The sequence below is a fragment of the Oncorhynchus keta genome, chromosome 14 (assembly GCF_023373465.1).
Source record: "Oncorhynchus keta strain PuntledgeMale-10-30-2019 chromosome 14, Oket_V2, whole genome shotgun sequence".
NCBI lineage: Eukaryota > Metazoa > Chordata > Actinopteri > Salmoniformes > Salmonidae > Oncorhynchus > Oncorhynchus keta.
The window spans coordinates 18036861-18057660 of NC_068434.1; the positions used below are offsets into that span (position 1 = coordinate 18036861).

Here is a 20800-nt window from a genome sequence, read left to right on the forward strand (position 1 = left end):
CAAAAAACTATCTAGGGACTTGCCCATGGCAGTCTTGAGGTTCTGGTTGGTCCATTCACCAAACCTGAAGGAGGGGGTAGGAAAGCGATATCTATTAACAATGTAATATATTGAAATATGTCTGATTAGGTACAATGGAAAAACCAAAACAAATTGTAAAAAAAAGAATAATAATAATAATTAGTGACAGAATATAACCTATAACATCCGTACCTTGTTCCAGGGTTCATGACCTCAGTCACTCAAGATGACCTCTGAAGAACCTTGGGTTTTGAAGATGTCCATCATCGCCTTGGAGGTGGCCTCACTAGTCTCATCCTTGATGAGTATCATACAACACTAAAATCTATTTTTGGTTCCAAGCACCCTTTTTAATGGGTTACAGCACATACTCTTCTTTTACTGACCTTAATGGGTATTGCCTCCACCCTCTTGGTAAAGTGATCGGTTGCCGTCAGACACCAGATGTCGCCATGCCTGGAATTCGTGAAGGGTCCGATGAGGTCAACCCCTAACATTTAGTGTTAGAGAGAAGATTACTTTATTCTTACCCGTATCTGTGTCATACAGTATGCAGATTTTCACACACACACACATTCTATAATATTGAACTCTGCTGTGGTCAAATAAAGCAACCATTACAAAACAATTTATCAGGGCAACATTTTAATTGGGACACTTACCGATCATGTGCCATGGTGAAACAACTTTGATGGGCTTCAACTCCGGCGCCACAGTCTTCACCCTCTCAAACCTCTGGCAGGCTAGACAGGGTACTGACCTTTAAGCAAAAAGTGACAAATTGAAACATTGTGTGCTCTCTGAAATGACATTCTTTCTGTCTTCCACTCTCTTCTCAACTCTCTCTCCTTCTCTCACTTTCATCCTGTCTTTCTCACAGGTAGTCAGCAGGTAGTCACCATCAAAAACACCAGGGGGGGGGGACTTTTTGGCATGGGGACACAATTTGGCATGACAGGCCCTGTATCTTAAAGCTCGACCCCCAGCCCCGCACTATGAGTTATATAGAACAGAGTGCAATGGGCTGACATTTTCTTCAAGCAGATTGACCCCAATGTAGCAGTCCATCAAGCAGAAATTGCAGGCTTTCACATTGACATGGTAATTTCCAGCCAAAGTCCTTTTTGAGGATGTTAACCACTCCACTTCCCCTATGGTAGCATGTATTGAGGGTACTAATATATTTCGGAGTGACTATCGTTGATATTTTAAGGCAAGACGTTACCATACAACACGATGATATCACTTACACAGACACGTTCATTATCAGCTCATTAACGTGAACACAGTGGAAGCCATTTGCAAAAAAGCAAATGTCACATCAGCAGTCATAGCAGGGACCTGATGAGAGGTGTTCATCACCACAGAGGGATGCATTGCAGATGTAGGACCTTCCTTTGCTGGAGCAAACTGGCTCAAATTAAAATCCGATATCTGTATCACCTCCCTGACCATAGAGAAACAGATTTCTATGAAAATCTCTATATAAATAATTATGCACCCAAATGCATCACATGAACAATAAACTTGATCCCCATCAGATACTGTACATCACAGTACACGTTCTGGACTGTAAGTAGACTACCTTCAATTGTGCTCAGAATAGATCGATGCCAGAGCAATTTACAAATTGTACTGTATATTACTTGACATTAACGTTAATAATGCTTTATGTCTTAGTGAAGACTTTGTTTTTGGTTTTATGTTGTATCACAATTTATGGACTCCATAAATTATTGTTATTACCCCATAGATAATGAGAATAAATCTGCTTGATAAATGACATCTGCTGGAGAACTACATATCCCGAGCTAGCTTAGCCGCGTGGGGTCAGACGAAGAGGGAGGACGGCGGACACAATGGAGTCCCTAGAGAAGAAAGAAGCAAGAACAAGATCAGGAGCAGTGCAGTATTATCATAAGGAGATGTATACTTGGAAAACAGAGGAGGAATGGAAGGGAAAAGAGAGGGAGAAGAGGTCTAAAAGAGAGAGGGAAGAAGAGGGTGAGCTTGAGTCAGATAAAAATGGTGGGGAAAGGGAAATGGTTTGTTAATAAAGAAGAATTGTAGAAAGTGTAAGCAGAGGGAGCTGAAGACAGGAGGAGAAATGGAAGTGAGTGAGAAGTATCGGAGGTGGTAGGTGTGGTGAAGTTATCAGAGACTGAGGTATGCACCGAGGATCAGGAAAAAGATGAGTCTGTGACAGTAAGAGTGAAGTTCATGGAAAAAGTGGACTCTTGCCTTTTGGCTGATCCATTTGTGATTTCATGGTGGGTGAAAAAAGAGTTGGGTAATGTGGAATCGGTGAGGGTAACCAGAAGTGGTCTAGTGATAATTGTTTGTGCTTCTGTTGGTCAGAGGGAGAATGCTCTCGGAGTAAAATGAATGGGGGCAAGACAAGTGAAATGTTTCACTCTCAAGAAAAGGGCACCACTGAAAGGAGTGACAACTGGGGTAGCAGTAAATATAAACGTTGACCAGCTGAGGGGAAAGATTCCCGGTGTATGTGATGCTCTTCGTTTGAAGCGACGCAGACATGGTGGCTAGAATGGGGAAACAGAGGAGTCATTGTCTGTTCTTCTGAGTTTTGAAGTTGAGTCTTTGCCTGAAAAGTGAAGTTAGGATATATAAGTTATCCTGTACTAGCGTATGTGCCAAATACATTACAGTGTTACAGGTGTCAAGCTTATGGGCTTGTGACAGCAGTGTGTAGGAGGGAGGTTCCAGTGTGTGAGAAGTGTGCAGAAGGGCATGAGACAAAGGAATGTGTAGTATTAGGGAAAGTAGTGGAATGTGTTAATTATAGGGGTGCCCATGGAGCTGGGAATCAGAAATGTCCTGTGCGAGAGAGGCAGGTTGATGTTTCCAGGGTTAGAGTAGTGCAGAATTTATCATATGTTGAGGCAGTGAAGAATGTAGAGGTAAATTAGTTAAGGGGGAGGAGTGGTGAGAGTAGTAGAGATATACCAGTACAGAGAGACAGACCAAAAAGTGATATAAGTTTCAGTAAGATTGGATTTTTAGCATTTCTAGCAATGGTTATCAACTGTACTGCAATAATGGAACGGAAGTCGCAGAAAATTGAGGTTGTGGGGGCAGCTGCAGAGAAGTATTTGTGTGTGCGAGACTTGACATCAGAAGAGTTACAGAGTGTGTTAAGTGGTGATGTCCCATTCTTTCAGGATGATGGCATGAGGTAGGAATAAATACATTTAATTTGTGGAGTAGGATGGCGATCATTTTATTTGATACACTTTTGAAATTAGTGAGTGTAGTGTGAGATGGCATGGTATAGTACTTTTTTTTTTTCAAGCAAAGTATAAGGGAGTTGTACTCCAGTCTAGTAGGTGGCGGTAATACAACTAATTGGATGCCAACCGCCATTAAACCTCATAAAATAAGAAGAAGAAGAAGACTACATTTCCCAGTCCTAGCTAACTCGTTTTGATTTCCCATAAGGCTGTTCAACATTCTCTCTTACAGCAACAAGAAGGTCGCAGACATTTGTTCTTGTTTGAAGGAACAAGCACATAAACTCAAAATAATCATGTTGGGACAGGCTGTACGACGATTCACAACCTCCGCTGTTCGATCCTCGCATTACTCTGAGGGACCAGGACAGGTAATCTCCCAAAATTGAAGGTTATAAATATTAGCAAAATAAAACCGCATTCTCATAACTCGGGCCTCACTCCGAAGCCTGCGTGGAGGTCACAAGCTTGTCTTCAGGTTTTAAAACCAAGCGCTAGCTAGTTATGCTTTTTATTTCCGAGATGAAACAATATTGTATTTTTACTCTTACTTGTTTTGTTATTTTACTTCCCGTAACATGGCTAACGATTGAAGTTGACGTTGTACACTGCTAAGCGCTAACATTAGCTAACCAATTTAATGTCCGCCAGCTAATATAATCTAACTATATACTAATATAATCTAACTATATAAATTAACGTCAACTACAGTAACGTTGCTGCCATAAACGTAATATCCCGTTTTAATGTATATGCAGCTTGCTCAATATAGGCCATGGGCCATCCACCAAAAGTGTTTCCTGACCCAGGAAACACAATTTCAACATTACATGGATAATGTTATGAATGAACACATTACACATTTTACTTAAATGTAATTTCTTATTTTTAGTGTTGTAATCATAACGCATCTTGGGTCATTTTCATAGCGCTGTTACGCATTGGTTAGTTACTTTTGTTGCACACGTTCACCTTTTGTTGAACACTGACCCACAACTATTTGTGCTTTCGGTATTCGTCCTTGCATAAACTCAAGCAACACTTGTTACCGGTCCTTCACTGATCCAGATTAACCCCGAAACAAAGAAATGTATGTTAACCATGTACAGTGGTTTCCTCGGTTAATGTTATAGGACGATTTGGCAGCTGTTTAGCCTACAAGGTTAGTAGGCAAAAGCAATTATGGCCCAAGATTTAGACAGCATAACGTGTGCTAGCTAACACCGCGTTCTAAACGTTCAAGGTCCCGACAGCTACATAAAACGTCGAGGAAAATCAATTGAGCACCTTTCAACATATTTGGTGATTTCTCTTGTCCAGTAACGTTATAATAATAATAATATATGCCATTTAGCAGACGCTTTTATCCAAAGCGACTTACAGTCATGTGTGCATACATTCTACGTATGGGTGGTCCCGGGGATCGAACCCACTACCCTGGCGTTACAAGCGCCATGCTCTACCAACTGAGCTACAGAAGGACCACGTTATATTCATTGCTTTCTGCAAGCAAATACGGCGGAACGTGTCACAATTGTAAGCAATGTGTAACATGGCAACCTTATAATGTTGCTATTAGAAATTAGACAAAATGTGCTAGGATTTCGAAATGGTACTTAAAATATATACTTAATTAATTGAACCATTGTTAATATTCATACAATTATCTAAGTATAGTAATGAAACTGCACTTTTGTTTCCTGGGTCACGGAATGCCTTTTCTGAAGCCTTTTTGTTTTTGGTTGGTTGTCCTTTGACATGCATATTTGTCCTTCTAGCTAACTAATTCACTTGCTGGTTATTTTATTAGCCAGTTAACTAACTTGTGAGCCATATGGAATTGACACTTGCAGTTGTTCAAGTTATCGTCATTTAAGTAGATAGTTAGCTAACTGGATTTTCTGAATTTGGCAGTGTTACGTAATTTGGCAGGCTGACGCTAGATATTTGACTTAGCTTGCTATATAGTGTAAAACCTTGACAGGGCCAGCTTCCAAACATGATTACCAGGGCTAGCTAGTTTGCTACATTATACTTTGCGCAAACCATGTAACAGAAATTATATTTCTGCAGTTAGACAGCTACTTTCAGTCTTGCATCGAGTTTGCCACAGTTGTATTGGTTGACACTGACTGCCCTCAAGCTGTTTGCAGTCCAACTTGGATGTAACCATGTCCATGTATTGAGTCACATTTAACTGCGATAAACTCATTAAGCCCCCATCTCTCATTCACACTTGTTTTTGTTTGTGTTAAACAGAACCTGCCATTCTCAGTGCAGAATAAGTGGCGTCTGTTGGGCATGATGGTGGTGTTCTTTGGCAGTGGCTTCGCCTTCCCCTTCATCGTCGTCAGACACCAACTCTTGAAGAAGTGAAGTGACTATGAATGCCACGTAACCTCTAAGGTAATTGCCGCTGATCTATTTTTAATCTGAATGTCAGCACTATTTGGCATTTACTTGCATCCCAATTGGAACAGTGACATCTATCACGATTGTTCTCTTGTTGTTCTACGGCAGACCTAAAGTAAATTACCCCAGTGTCTGTGGGAAACAGTTTCAAATGTCATGCAAGTTTATATTTCACTTCTGCAGGTAGCCTGGTGTTTAAAAGCATTGGGCCAGTAACTGAAAGGTCATTTGTTTGAAATCCTGTGCAGACTAGGTGACATCTCTCTCGATTTGCCCTTGAGCAAGTCTCTTAACCCTAACTTATCCTGAGCAACTTACAGGACCAATGTCTGCTAAATGACAAAAATAGAAAATTGTGCTTTTTAAGGTAAGCTGGCACATATGCATAGTAATGTGACAGTTTATTACTGACCTTGATACATATCTGGTGGAAGTTGGCCTGAATTCCAATTGTCACTGACATTTATCTCTGGGGTGTATTCATTACAAAAACATTTACCGTTTAAGAACCAAACTGACCATTTCAGATAGGCCCCTCACCTTTCTGTTTAAGAAACATTTTGCAACATAATGAATATACCCCAGGTGTTTCCTCAGAAATTAGATTTCTGTCATAAGATTTCTATAAACCTTATCAATCTGTCTTTTACAGGTCTGCACCCGAACATCTTTATCCAGCAGAACTCTTTGTTTCGAAGAATGGGAATCCCTAATTGTCTTTGTAAATAAAGTTCACTCAATTGTATATGTTTGTCAATTGTTTTTGTCCGTGAGTTTGTAGTGCAAACTGATGTCATGCTGCAGCAAATGTTTGGTGCTATTCCGTAGTCTTCATTTTAGCAGAAAGTTTCGCTCTTCATGGAGTCATGAGTTTTATGGGGGGAGTTAGAATAATGTTCAGTAAGCAGAAAATGAGGAGAATGCATGTCTGAGACAACATGAATTTCTCTTTCATGCCAACTAGATTTGTTTCCAAGTGGTCTTTGTGTGTATTTAGCATGGACATTTGAGATCGTGACTTTCACCAGACGAGTCACAAGATTTTAGGGACTTTTATTTTTGAAAGCCCTCCACTGCTGTAACAGGAGTCGCTTATCCCATTGACTGCGTATTACCGCGTTCAAAACAACTTGGAACTCACCAATGTGTTTAAGGCAACTTGGAACTCGGGCTAAAAAAAATAAAATGGGCTACGACTGGGGAGAAATCTATTTGAATGGTCTTCCAACAGAAGCATCCTTCTTGAGCTCTGACTTTCTGACATGAAGATCACTAAAATCCTGATTTGACCAAGTACCCAGTTATCTTGAAAGTGGCATAATTCTCTCTTGGTTGTTACAAACTGTGAGAAAATGAACTGTCCACCACAATTACTCACCACAAGGGAAAGTAAAAACATTGTTGGCGACAATTAAAAGGATTTTGGCAGTAAAACCCTTTTCTACTTTCTCAGAGTCAGGTGAACTCGTGGATATCATTTGTATGTATCTGCCCGCAGTATGATTGAAGTTGCTAACTAGTGTTAGCTCAATGACTGGGACTCTATGGGAACTGATAACATTCTTGACGCAATATACTTCTGGTCATTGCGCTAGCATTAGATAGCATTGACTCTAAAGTATCTCTTAACTTCTTTCGTACTGGATGCAGAGACAAATGGTGTCCATGGGTTCATCTGACTCGGGGAGGAGATAAATGGCTTCATTGCCAAAACCTCTGCGTATCCCTTTATCCACGTCTTACTTACACTTTTAAATGTTAGAACAAATGTGAGCAACATGTTTTCCTGGCTAGTTAGCTTTACATTTACAGTTTAGTCATTTTTAGATGTTTTATACAACTAACGCTGGGTAGTTCTGGATGTTTGAAACTGATGACTGTTTTGAAGGTGTTTTTAATACTCTCTAGTTACAGAATTACATGCACAGTCACTGTTTGACTTCATGGTTAATAATGGATGTGCTGCCAGTCAAGACGAGAGAAAAGACTTGAGTGATAAGAAACATAAGTGATTATGGGTCTTGAAGGTGTGTTCCGTGTGTTAAGACTTTGTTTGGCGCTATCATGATCATGGCAAGAGGGACCGCCATGAACAGGGATTGATTGGCCACAAACCAACAGGTGAAAGTACCTCTCCAAGCCTGTAGAGTTCATAGACCAAATCTGTCATAGTTTAAATCTGATATTGTACCTTCTTTAAATCTAGAGGGTGTATTGTATCGTTTGCAGGAGAGGGAGGCATAATTATATTTTTAATTGTTGAGATTGATATCAGTTTGACCTTTCATGCTTACCTTTTTTGTTAAAGTTGCTGACTACAGTATAATAACTAATACAATTGGAATATTCAGTTTCAAACCATTAAGTAGGTATGCAGAGCTGCAGTACAGGTCCCGCTGAAGGGATCAAAATCGACAACATCCGGTGAAGCTGGAGCGGGCCAAATTCAAATGACTAATCGTAATATTAAACATGAAGTACGAGTCTTACATTGTTTAAAAACGTAACTTCTTGCTAATCCAACCGCGGTGTCAGATTTCAAAAAGGCTTTACGGCGAAAGCATACCATGTGAATTTCTGAGGACTGCACCCCACACCAAAATACTTTTCAAACCAGCACAGGTGTCACAAAATCCCAAATAGTGATCAAATAAATCACTTGCCTTTTAAGATCTTCATGTCTTTGGAATCCCAAGGGTCCCAGCTACACAACAAATGTTTGTTTTAGTTTGATAGTCATTTATATCACAAACATGTCCGTTGGTGCGCTTGATTCAGTAATCCACTCTTTTTCAACATGCATACAAATGATTCCAAAAAGTAACCAGTAAAGTTTGTCCAAACAAGTCAAACAATGTTTCTAATTAATCCTCAGGTACTCTAATATCTAAATAAACGATAACATTTAATACGAAGAACAGTATGTTCAATAGGGAAGATCAATAACAAAGAGCGCCCACCTCATTCACGCACCAACAAGACTACATTTCTAATGAGACTCCTTGGAAAAACTACAACTACTCAATCATTTTTCAAAAAACAAGCTTGAAACCCTTTCTGAAGATTGTTGACATCTAGTGGAAGCCATAAGAACTGCAGTCTGGGAGGAATTCCTTTGAATATCCCATAGACTAGCATTGAAATGGACCGTGCTTCAACATTTTCCGGATGGATTTTCATTGGGTTTTCGCCTGCCATATCAGTTCTGTTATACTCACAGACATTATTTTAACAGTGTTAGAAACGAAAGAGTGTTTTCTATCCAATTATATGCAAATCTTAGCTTCTGGGCCTGAGTAACAGGCACGTCATTCATCTGAACTTCTGAACACTGCCACCTAGCCCTAAGAGGCTAATTAGTGAGCTGTGTTGCTGATTATTACAGTATAATAAATAATACAATTTGAATATTACATTAAGTTTCAAACCATTCATTAGGTATGCAGAACTGCAGTAGTAACAACCTGACACCGGAAAATCATACAGTAGCAGAGAGTACAACATTGTTCAATTTAATATATATACAATTTTGAAGCACAGAATCATCTAGGATGTCTTTGTATGCTGTAGCATTAAGATTTCCCTTCAGTGGAATTAAGGGGCCTAGCCCAAACCATGAAAAACAGCCCCAGACCATAATTCCTTCTCAACCAAACTTCACAGTTGGCACTATGCCTTCGGGCAGGTAGCGTTCTCCTGGCATCCGCCAAACACAGATTCAACCTTCACAAATCAGATGGTGAAGCGTTATTCATCACTCCAGAAAACTTTTTTTCCACTGCTGAAAAAGTCCTATGGCGCCCAGCCGACACTTGTCATTGCAACCTTGGACAAATGATTTTTACGCGCTTCGGCACTCGGCTGTCCCGTCTTGTGATCTTGTGTTCTACAACTTCATCAGAGCACTTGTTGCGCCTAGACTTTTCCACTTGACATTAACAGCACTTACAGTTGATCGGGGTAAATGTAGCAAGGCAGACATTTGAGGAACTGACTTGTTGGAAAGGTGGCATCCTTTGACAGTGTTAACCATCTATAGTTTTGTCAAGTCGGTTAGGACATCTATTGTGTGCATGACACAAGTAATTTTCCCAACAATTGTTTACAGACAGATTATGTCACTTATAATTCACTGTATCACAATTCCAGTGGGTCAGAAGTTTACATACACTAAGTTGGCTGGGCCTTTAAACAGCTTGGAAAATTCCAGAAAATGATGTCATGACCCACTGGAATTGTGATACAGTGAATTATAAGTGACATAATCTGAAGCTTCTGATAGGCTAATTGACATAATTTGAGTCAATTGGGGGTGTACCTGTGGATGTATTTCAAGACCTACCTTCAAACTCAGTGCCTCTGCTTGATATCATGGGGAAATCAGCCAAGACCTCAGAAAAACAATTCTAGAACTCCACAAGTCTGGTTCATCCTTGGGAGCAATTTCCAAACGCCTGAAGGTTCCACATACATTTGTACAAACAATTGTACGTAGGTATAAACACCAAGGGACCACACAGCCATCATACCGCTCAGGAAAGAGATGTGTTCTGTCTCCCAGAGATGAATGTACTTTGGTGCGAAAAGTGCAAATCAATCCCAGAACAACAGCAAAGGACCTTGTGAAGATGCTGCAGGAAACAGGTACAAAAGTATCTATATCCACAGTAAAACAAGTCCAATATAGACAACCTGAAAGGCCATTCAGCAAGGACGAAGCCACTGCTCCAAAACCGCCATTAAAAAAAGCCAGTCTACGGTTTGCAACTGCACATGGGGACAAAGATCGTACTTTTTGGGGAAATGTCCTCTGGTCTGGTGAAACAAAACTAGAACTGTTTGGCCATCGTTATGTTTGGAGGAAAAAGGCTTGCAAGCCGGAGAACACAATCCCGACCATGAAGCACGGGGGTGGCAGCATCATCATGTGGGGATGCTTTGGTGCAGGAGGGACTGGTGCACTTCATAAAATAGATGGCGTCATGAGGAAGAAAAAGGATGTGGATATATTGAAGCAACATCTCAAGACATCAGTCAGGAAGTTAAAGCTTGGTCTTCCAAATGGACAATGACCCCCAGAATACTTCCAATGTTGTGGCAAAATGGCTCAAGAATAACAAAGTCAAAGTATTGGAGTGGCCATCACAAAGCCCTGATCTCAATCCTATAGAAAATGTGTGGGAAGAACTGAAAAAGGGTGTGTGAGCAAGGAGGCCTTCCAACCTGACTCAGTTACACCAGCTATGTCAGGAGGAATGGGCCAAAATTCACCCAACTTATTGTGGAAGGCTCTCCAAAATGTTTGACCCAAGTTAAACAATTTAAAGACAATGCTACCAAATACTAATTGAGTGTATGCAAACTTCTGACCCACTGGGAATGTGATGAAAGAAATATAAGCTGAAATAAATCCTTCTCTCTGCTATTATTCTGACATTTCACATTCTTAAAATAAAGTGGTGATTCTAACTGACCTAGGCCAGGGAATTTTTACTAAGATTAAATGTCAGGAGTTGTGGAAAAACTGAGTTTAAATGTATGTAAAGTTCCGACTTCAACTGTGTCTGTATATTTTTTTATATATATTATATAAGTACCAGTCAAAAGTATGGACATACCTACTCATATTTTTACTATTTCTACATCAAAACTACGAAATAACACTTATGTAATCATGTTCTAACCCCAAAAATTGTTAAACAAAACTAAATATATTTGGGATTTTTCAACGTTTGCCTTGATGATACCTGCTTCATTAGTGTTGTACAATGTAGAAATAAAGAAAAACCCATGAATGAGTAAGTGTATCCAAACTTTTAACTAGTGTTTGTGTATGTGTATACATTTATAGAGATTTGAGATATATATAAAAATAGTAGCCAATATTATGTTTCAATGTTGTAAGTCTATCTTTTCAAGAAACAATTGTACCGCTTCACAACCGTAGCTTGCTAAAGTAGGGCAGCGTGGCGTAAGTAGTTCTGAAGTGGGACAGTCTTATAGGCTTTTCCAATTGGGGAAAGAGATCCAGTTTACATTAGGGACCCCTGTACTTAGGTTAGGCAGGGCTTTGGTTCCTGTAGTACTATGTCCTGTACATCATTTTTTTGTTTTACTGTTATTTGAGTTGGGGAAAAAGTGGGAAACTTTTTGCATTTCCATCTTCTGTAACCTCTTCAGACATCTATCCAACAAATTATACATTTCTGAAATCCTAAGATGTTTCCTAATCACACAAATGAATTATAATTGGGGTACAATTCGTACTATAATAATGGTGGCCCAGTTTATCTAACCTGCTGTCCCAGTATACCAAATGCGAATTAAAAATGTTTTTGACTTGGTGTACGCAAATGGATGTGTCATGCCTCCTGTGAAAAATCTATATTTTTAAATACAAAAAATTGTGTTTTATTAGTTCACATCTGGAGGATTTCAGAAATGTGTCATGTGTTGGGCAAATAATATGTTGGATATATGTCTAAAGAGGGTACAGAAGATGGAAATGCAAAAAGTGTCCCACTTATTCTGAATTCAACCCATATTTAATGCCAAAATGAGTATGACATCCTGGCATTTTTTACATTTCACATACCCTAAAGGCCTAGGCTACTATTTAGAAGTACGGGTAGTCGGACACGGCCAATGACTTCATATCTACTGTATGTCCATTCAGTAGGAGGCTCTGTCGCACATCTCCCCTAGAGACTGCCTGGGGTTTTTCAAATGAATGTTTCTTTGACTGAAGAAAGGACTCTGCTCTTGAGATATTAGGCCCAAAGAATTCTGCCTTGAGGTGTGAACAAAACTGCTAATTGTGTGCTAGCATTCTATTATCAGAATATTTCATAACACAAAAGATGGTTGACTCACCAATTTAATTAAGACTCATTAGATTTTGGGTCTGTCACAAATGAAATTCAGTCGAGAGAGAGGGTTCTTATAAGATGGAAATGAAACTACTTGTGCTACTGCCAAATACCTTAAAAATGTATTAAATGTTGAAATGGAATGTCAATTTGAATGCAAGGCATGAACAGAAACGTCCAGTTCCCTGTGATCTTTGCTACAGCTTTACAGATGGGTAATGTTTTTTTCTCCTCTCTGTCTCTCTGTGTGTGTCTCAGCTCTTGAGCTGAAATTCGTTGAACCTGTTTCAGTTCAATTAACCTTCCACCACCGCTGGCTATAAATATCCAAGAACAAAACTGAAAAGAGGGGAACTAGAAAAGTGGCAGAGGTAATATTCCAAAACATAAGGATTTTCATTTGCCTGCACTCTGGAATCCATCTTGCCTGCAGTAGTTTTGGGGGATGGGGTGCAGGTAGTTTTTCACTCATTCATGTAGGCTAGGGATAATATTTTTGGAGTGGTGTGAGAGTGGGAGAGAAACAGTCACAATGGGCACGGGTCATGAGAATGAGAAACGGCCTGGTATATAGCCTCAGTAAATCTGCCCTGGTTGGGAACCAGTAAACCTGTCAGGAGGTTGTGTGTTTTCTTGCATTGATAATGTCTGTCTATGCCTGTGGGCTTGCTGGATGTGAGAGTATTTTGATCTGGTAGCGCTGGCTGGGGAGATAAATCATCAGATATTTAATGGGGTTAACGAGGAGGGGGCAAGTATTTTATAGGTGTGTTTTGTCCCCACTTTGAGTAAGGTGGTCATTTTTTCATCACTTGAAGACTGTACTGTTGGTTTGGCTGTCTTGATTTATACAATGATAACAGCTTCCTGGTTGTAGGTATAGGAAGCATATTTAATTTCAACCCAAGTCATATATCGCCACTGTACTAGCTATTCTGCTAATTTAATACCAAGACTACGCTAGGTTACATGTTTGTTTTTTGTTTTCATAGTACTAAGGTGTGCATCTGTGAGATGGATGTTTAACGACCTTGGAAGTACAACAGTATGATACAAATGCGTGTTGCTTAGTGTGAGGGGAACCCAAAAAGATAAACCCTCACAAGGTGTCTCCCACTGGCTGTTAATGTATCTATTAATAAAAGCCTTATCATTATTCTGCTCAGTGCTCCCGTATTCACCTGGATGGTGAGGGAACAAGTCCTGCTTATCTCACCTCAGAACAATAATCCTCACGTCTCTTCCAGATTGGCACATAATTGTGTCTGTGTCCCCTCTAGTCCTCAGAATGCAGTTATTTTTCTCCTCAGCGCTGCGGGGAGCCCACATGAAAGACAATCACACACACAGGCACACTCCTTTCAGAGAGGAAATTAACACATCAATGGGTTATTTGATTTCATGCATTATGAGGTTTTAGGCCACAAAACCAAATGTATATTGGATTTATTTATTCCTTAACCCTACTGTATCTAAGTCTTGAATCAAATTGTGTTTGTACATATATTGTGAACAGTCTATTTTTTCAATGTCATTTAACGGCATTATTACCTCAAACAATAAACAATCTTCTTTACAGAATGTCAAAAAATTACACAACATACTGTGGGGCAAAAAAGTATTTAGTCAGCCACCAATTGTGCAAGTTCTCCCACTTAAAAAGATGAGAGAGGCCTGTAATTTTCATCATAGGTACACTTCAACTATGACAGACAAAATGATCATTAAAAAAAAGTCCAGAAAATCACATTGTAGGATTTTTAATGAATTTATTTGCAAATTATGGTGGAAAATAAGTATTTGGTCACCTACAAACAAGCACGATTTCTGGCTCTCACAGACCTGTAACTTCTTCTTTAGGAGGCTCCTCTGTCCTCCACTCGTTACCTGTATTAATGGCACCTGTTTGAACTTGTTATCAGTATAAAAGACACCTGTCCACAACCTCAAACAGTCACACTCCAAACTCTACTATGGCCAGGACCAAAGAGCTGTCAAAGGACAACAGAAACAAAATTGTAGACCTGCACCAGGCTGGGAAGACTGAATATGTAATAGGTAAGCAGCTTGGTTTGAAGAAATCAACTGTGGGAGCAATTATTAGGAAATGGAAGACATACAAGACCACTGATAATCTCCCTCGATCTGGGGCTCCACGCAAGATCTCACCCCGTGGGGTCAAAACGATCACAAGAACGGTGAGCAAAAATCCCAGAACCACACTGGGGGACCTAGTGAATGACCTGCAGAGAGCTGGGACCAAAGTAACAAAGCCTACCATCAGTAACACACTACGCCGCGAGGGACTCAAATCCTGCAGTGCCAGACGTGTCCCCCTGCTTAAGCTAGTACATGTCCAGGCCCGTCTGAAGTTTGCTAGAGAGCATTTGGATGATCCAGAAGAAGATTGGGAGAATGTCATATGGTCAGATGAAACCAAAATATAACTTTTTGGTAAAAACTCAACTCGTTGTGTTTGGAGGACAAAGAATGCTGAGTTGCATCCAAAGAACACCATACCTACTGTGAAGCATGGGGGTGGAAACATGCTTTGGGGCTGTTTTTCTGCAAAGGGACCAGGACGACTGATCCGTGTAAAGGAAAGAATGAATGGGGCCATGTATTGTGAGATTTTGAATGAAAACCTCCTTCCATCAGCAAGGGCATTGAAGATGAAACGTGGCTGGGTCCTTCAGCATGACAATGATCCCAAACACACCTCCCGGGCAACGAAGGAGTGGCTTCGTAAGAAGCATTTCAAGGTCCTGGAGTGGCCTAACCAGTCTCCAGATCTCAACCCCATAGAAAATCTTTGGAGGGAGTTGAAAGTCCGTGTTGCCCAGCAACAGCCCCAAAACATCACTGCTCTAGAGGAGATCTGCATGGAGGAATGGGCCAAAATACCAGCAACAGTGTGTGAAAACCTTGTGAAGACTTACAGAAAACGTTTGACATCTCTCATTGCCAACAAAGGGTATATAACAAAGTATTGAGTTAAACTTCTGTTATTGACCAAATACGTATTTTCCACCATAATTTGCAAATAAATTCATTAAAAAAACTACAAAGTGATTTTCTGGATTTTTTTCTCATTTTGTCTGTCATAGTTGAAGTGTACCTATGTTGAAAATTACAGGCCTCTCATCTTTTTAAGTGGGAGAACTTGCACAATTGGTGGCTGACTAAATACATTTTTGCCCCACTGTAAATATAAATGCAACATGCAACAATTTCAAACATTTTTACTGAGTTACAGTTCATATAAGGAAATCAGTCAGTTGAAATAAATTAATTTGCCCCTAATCTATAGATTTCACATGACTAGGAATACAGATATGCATTTGCTGGTCACAGATACCTTAAAAAGTTAGGTGTCGTGCTGCATGAGGCAAATGGTGGTCACTCCACATACAGACTGGTTTTCTGATCAGAAAACCAGTCTGTATGTGGAGTGACCACCATTTGCCTCATGCAGCACGACACGTCTCCATCACATTAATTTGATCAGGCTGTTGATTGTGGCCTTTTGCATGCTGTCCCATTCATCTTCAATGGCTGTGCAAAGTTGCTAGATATTGGCGGGAACGAGAGAACTCTGTCGTACACGACAATCCAGAGCACCCCAAACATGCTTAATGGGAGACATGTCTGGTGAGTATGCAGGCCATGGAAGAACTGGGACACTTTCAGCTTCCAGAAATTGTGTACAGATCCTTGTGTCATGGGCCATGCATGATCATGCAGAAACATGAGGTGATGACGGGAGATTAATGACACAACAATGATCTTCAGAATCTCATCACGGTATCTCTGTGCATTCAAATTGCCATCAATAAAATGCAATTGTGTTATTTGTCCGTAGCTTATGCCCGCCCATACCATACCCCACCGTCACCATGGGGCACTTTGTGAACAATCTTGACATCAGCAAACCACTCGCCCACATGACGCCATACGTGTTGTCTGCCATCTGCCCAGTAAAGTTGAAACCGGGTTTCATCCGGGAAGAGCACACTTCTCCACCGTGCCAGTAGCCATCAAAGGTGAGCATTTTCCCACTGACGTTGGTTATGACGCCAAACTGCAGTCAGGTCAAGACCCTGGTGAGGACGACCGTTTGTGCAGAAATTCTTTGGTTGTACAAACCCACAGTTTCATCAACTGTCCGGGTGGCTGGTTCTCAGACAATCTTGCAGGTGAAGAAGCCAGATGTGGAGGTCCGAGACTTGCGTGGTTACACATGGTCTGCAGTTGTGAGGCTGGTTGGATGTACTGCCAAATTCTCTAAAACAACATTGGAGGTGGCTTATCATAGAGAAATGAACATTCATTTATTTTGCAGCAGCTCTGGTGGACTTTTCTGCAGTCAGCGTAGCCTTGTGGTTAGAGCGTTGGACTAGTAACCAGAAGGTTGCGAGTTCAAACCCCCGAGCCGACAAGGTACAAATCTGTCGTTCTGCCCCTGAACAGGCAGTTAACCCACTGTTCCCAGGCCGTCATTGAAAATAAGAATATGTTCTTAACTGACTTGCCTTAAAGGTAAAATAAAAATAATAAAAAAATTGCATGCTCTCTCAAAACTTGAGACATCTATGGCATTGTGTTGTGTGACAAAACTGCACATTCTAGAGTGGCCTTTTATTGTCCCCAGCACAAGGTGCACCAACTAGTGTAATGATCATGCTATTTGATATATGCCACACCTGTCAGGTTTGATGGATTGTCTTGGTAAAGGAGAAATGCTCACTAGAAGGGATGTAAAGACATGTGTGCACAACATTTGAAAGAAATAAGCTTTTAGTGTGTATGGAACATATCTGGGATATTTTATTTAATCTTCTGAAACATTACATGTTGTTTTTATATTATTGTTCGGTGTATTTATTTGGGTTCTAAACAGTGTCGAGAACATTAGATTTAAGGGGTTTTCTCTGTGGATTGCTGCTCAATGACTACTTATTCTGCCTCACTAAGAGCTCTGCTGTCAGCTCTTGAATGCCTGCACTAATTGACCTGCCCCATTTCTACACATCTCAAGAAGTTATGATACGTTGTCTTACAGTTGTCCAGGTTGATGTTGGGCTCGTGTTTGAGGTGCTGTGACAGACCTATTTACACTTTACATGTTGTGTTTATATTTTTGGTCATTGTAATATAGCAGTGCATAAAAAAGATGACAGGAAAGAAATGATGGACGATACCAGGGTGGAATATCAACAAAAACACAACTGTTAGCTCAGCTGTGAATACAGACTTGCCTCCGTTGTGTGGTGTCCAAAAGGTGGAAGGGACTTCTTCACCCTTTGAATTATCCCAGGAGCCAAGCAGAATATCGGGCAACCTCAACTTGGCGATACAATAAGAAGTAAAACAGTAGTTAAAATATTCACTCCATTTTGACAGTCATGCTCCAGCCTTCTGAAACATGCAGGCCAATTTGAAAACAATGGTGCTATGTTATCTAGATGAAATCCAAGCTGCACTGCAACACCCACAGCTTATGGAAAGTACGTACACAAAGCTGTACATGAAGCTACGTTGGCGATGGGGTTGTCGGTTGATCGGGCCATTTGTATGGCATGCCACAATACATCACACCTTGTGATGGGCCTGGCACGTCTTAGCTGCGTGGGGCTGCAAGGGGCTCTGGGAAAGGGAGTGGAGGAGGGGGGATATATTACAGGAGTGTTACGCTCTCAGAATGCCAAGGCATTTTGGAGGAGTTTGTTATGTTGCATTTGGAATGCTTGAGAGAGAGAGTGTATGTGTATGGAGAGGGATAGAGTGAGTGCTAAATCTGTGGAGCAATATAGGATGGAAAAGATAAGGTAAATGCCCTACCCTAATTATCTGTCCAAATGCATTATGGTTCCCAATGTACAGGTACTAATTAAAACTAAGTGCACTAATTAAAGATCAATTCCATAATAGAGAATTAACATTTAATGATTATGTACGATCATGCACCATCATTAAGTTAACGGGTTAGCGTTTTCTCTCAAAGAGCTCCAATAGGTGAAACCCATTAGATATGGTCTCCTTTCAAATGTCTGAGGTTGTTTATCTTGCTTTTCAAAACCGACATTTGTAAAATTGTGTGTGTTGGGAAGAAGAGGAATCTTTGTGGACTTACAGTTTGGTCTAAGTAGACAGTGATGGTTCCCCCTGTATCTTGCAATCTAATTATAAACTAATTTGCACTTCAGAGAAGGCGGCGGTAGGCTCAGTTAGATGTCATGCACACAAAATATCTAATGAAGAATACTCTTTCATACTTTTCTATGTATCTGATGAGAGACACCTCCATATCATATTTATCCTCCGTGTCATAGCAACCAAAAACAGAACATCCTCTCATGAGTGCTAATACCGCTGAAGGGATTGAATATGAATTTTCTCTCTTACTTCATGCAATATACATTTGGGTTACAGTCCGTCTCTATATTGTCCATTAAGAAAAATCTGAGATTTCCCTTCTCAATTTAGAAAACTGTCTGTAAAACATTCTTATACACTCCAAGTTAAATGGAGATGTATCTTATCATCTTTTGTGGAGGACTTCAGCAACAACAACAAAAATGATCATGCTGAATGAACAATGAAAACCTCAAACAAGCCATGCTTGCCAAGACAGTTAGGCTTGCATTTGGGCTATACTGAAACCCAGGATTATATTATTGCAGTTTGTCAGCCTTGAAATAAGCTTTTGAATCTTCATCAAAATCCCAATAACAATAGAGTGCCTGGAGGGGCATTATCATTGTTGTTTGTCCTGGATATCCAGTGCCCATCCATCCTTGAAATAGTGTAATGGCCTCAAAACATCCACATTTACACAGAAACACAATGTCGGGGGCCTTATTTACTGTAATGTGTCATTGTCTAAGGACTTGGCCCCAAATGATTTACATTGTAGAATCCAAAGGAAATGTCAAAAGTAACTGAATTGTGATGGTACTGTCGATGCCAGTCATATTTCTCATGGTGTTTTTTTTTTTTGAGGGTAGATCATTCTGTTTCGTCTCAAAGCGCTGCTCTCCTACGGATAGAGAATAGGTTTGAACCTTGCCGTGCCAGCTGTGTCTGCTCTGTCTCGTTCTTTGCCTCTCTCCCTCGCTACTTATAAGTGCTTACCTGCGGCGTCTCACACTGCCACAGACATCCGCCAAACACCAACTGTACACTGTGTATATATATTATATATCACACACACAACCGCCTCCATAAAGCAGATCTCCAGCTCTGAAACGGACTCTGTGAGGGCTCTGTGAGGGTCTGTGAGGGTGTTCAGGGCTTTAAAAGACACACACACACAGCCCGTCTCAGAGCTGGACATCTGCTTAATGGAGGTGTGTGTGTGTGTGTGTGTGTGTGTGTGTGTGTGTGTGTGTGTGTGTGTGTGTGTGTGTGTGTGTGTGTGTGTGTGTGTGTGTGCGTGTGTGCGTGCGTGCGTGCGTGCGTGCGTGTGTGTGTGTGTGCGCGCAGTTTGTGATTGTGTTGACAAGAGACACCATGCACTGCTACTAATATCATTGCAAACTTTGGGATTCGTAAGAGTGCGTCTGTACTGATTGTATTTGTTGGAAGTTAAGGAAACAAATCAAGCAGACTAAACGCTGCTGTTGTAGAATCAGAACTTCCCCACGGGTGATGTTGAAACAGGTCCAAACGAGCAGATTGGGAGTGTCTGCAACTGTGCTGTAGCATTTCCCAGCAAGGCCAAGGTACGAACAGGGTCAGGCAGTGAAGGGCTCATATCTGGGGTAGACAGACTGGCTCCATAGCTCCACCAGCTGGCCTAATGGTTGAAGCGTTCATGGAGGTTCCATTTATTGGAATTTGAAGTAAAAGTCTACAGACCTTGGTAAGGCAGAATCAGTAAAATGTCTCACAAATACAATACTAATACATAAATAATAACACATCAAATCAAGAAATAACAGAACAAGTCTAATTAACAATCCAGAGCAGATACATTAGAGTGAGCCTGTGTCAGAATCCAGATTATACATATGTGGTGTGTATAGACAGAATATCAATTGGAAGGAAAATGGTATGTACTGTCATGACGTTGCCCTCTTTGGGTATAGCAAGCCCCATCCCCCTCTCCCTGCCTCCCACTTGCCTCCCTCAACTAGGCTGCTGTGGTCAGAGAGAGGTCGTAAATTGGCCTGGAGTTGCCCGGATCCATTTAAGAATGATGTGGGCCTCTGTGTTTATGGGAGGGTTTGGACGGCAGGGATTTCC

At 40.7% G+C, this 20800-nt stretch overlaps 1 protein-coding gene across 1 annotated transcript; it reads left to right on the forward strand.

Moving 5' to 3' along the window:
- Window positions 1-3473: 3473 nt before the first annotated feature.
- LOC118373137 (cytochrome c oxidase subunit 7C, mitochondrial-like) lies at window positions 3474-6429 on the forward strand. Its single transcript, XM_035759199.2, has 3 exons — window positions 3474-3643; window positions 5532-5678; window positions 6337-6429. The coding sequence occupies exons 1-2, from the start codon at window positions 3569-3571 to the stop codon at window positions 5646-5648; spliced, it is 192 nt and encodes a 63-aa protein (XP_035615092.1). The 5' UTR covers window positions 3474-3568; the 3' UTR covers window positions 5649-5678; window positions 6337-6429.
- The last annotated feature ends 14371 nt before the right edge of the window (window positions 6430-20800 follow it).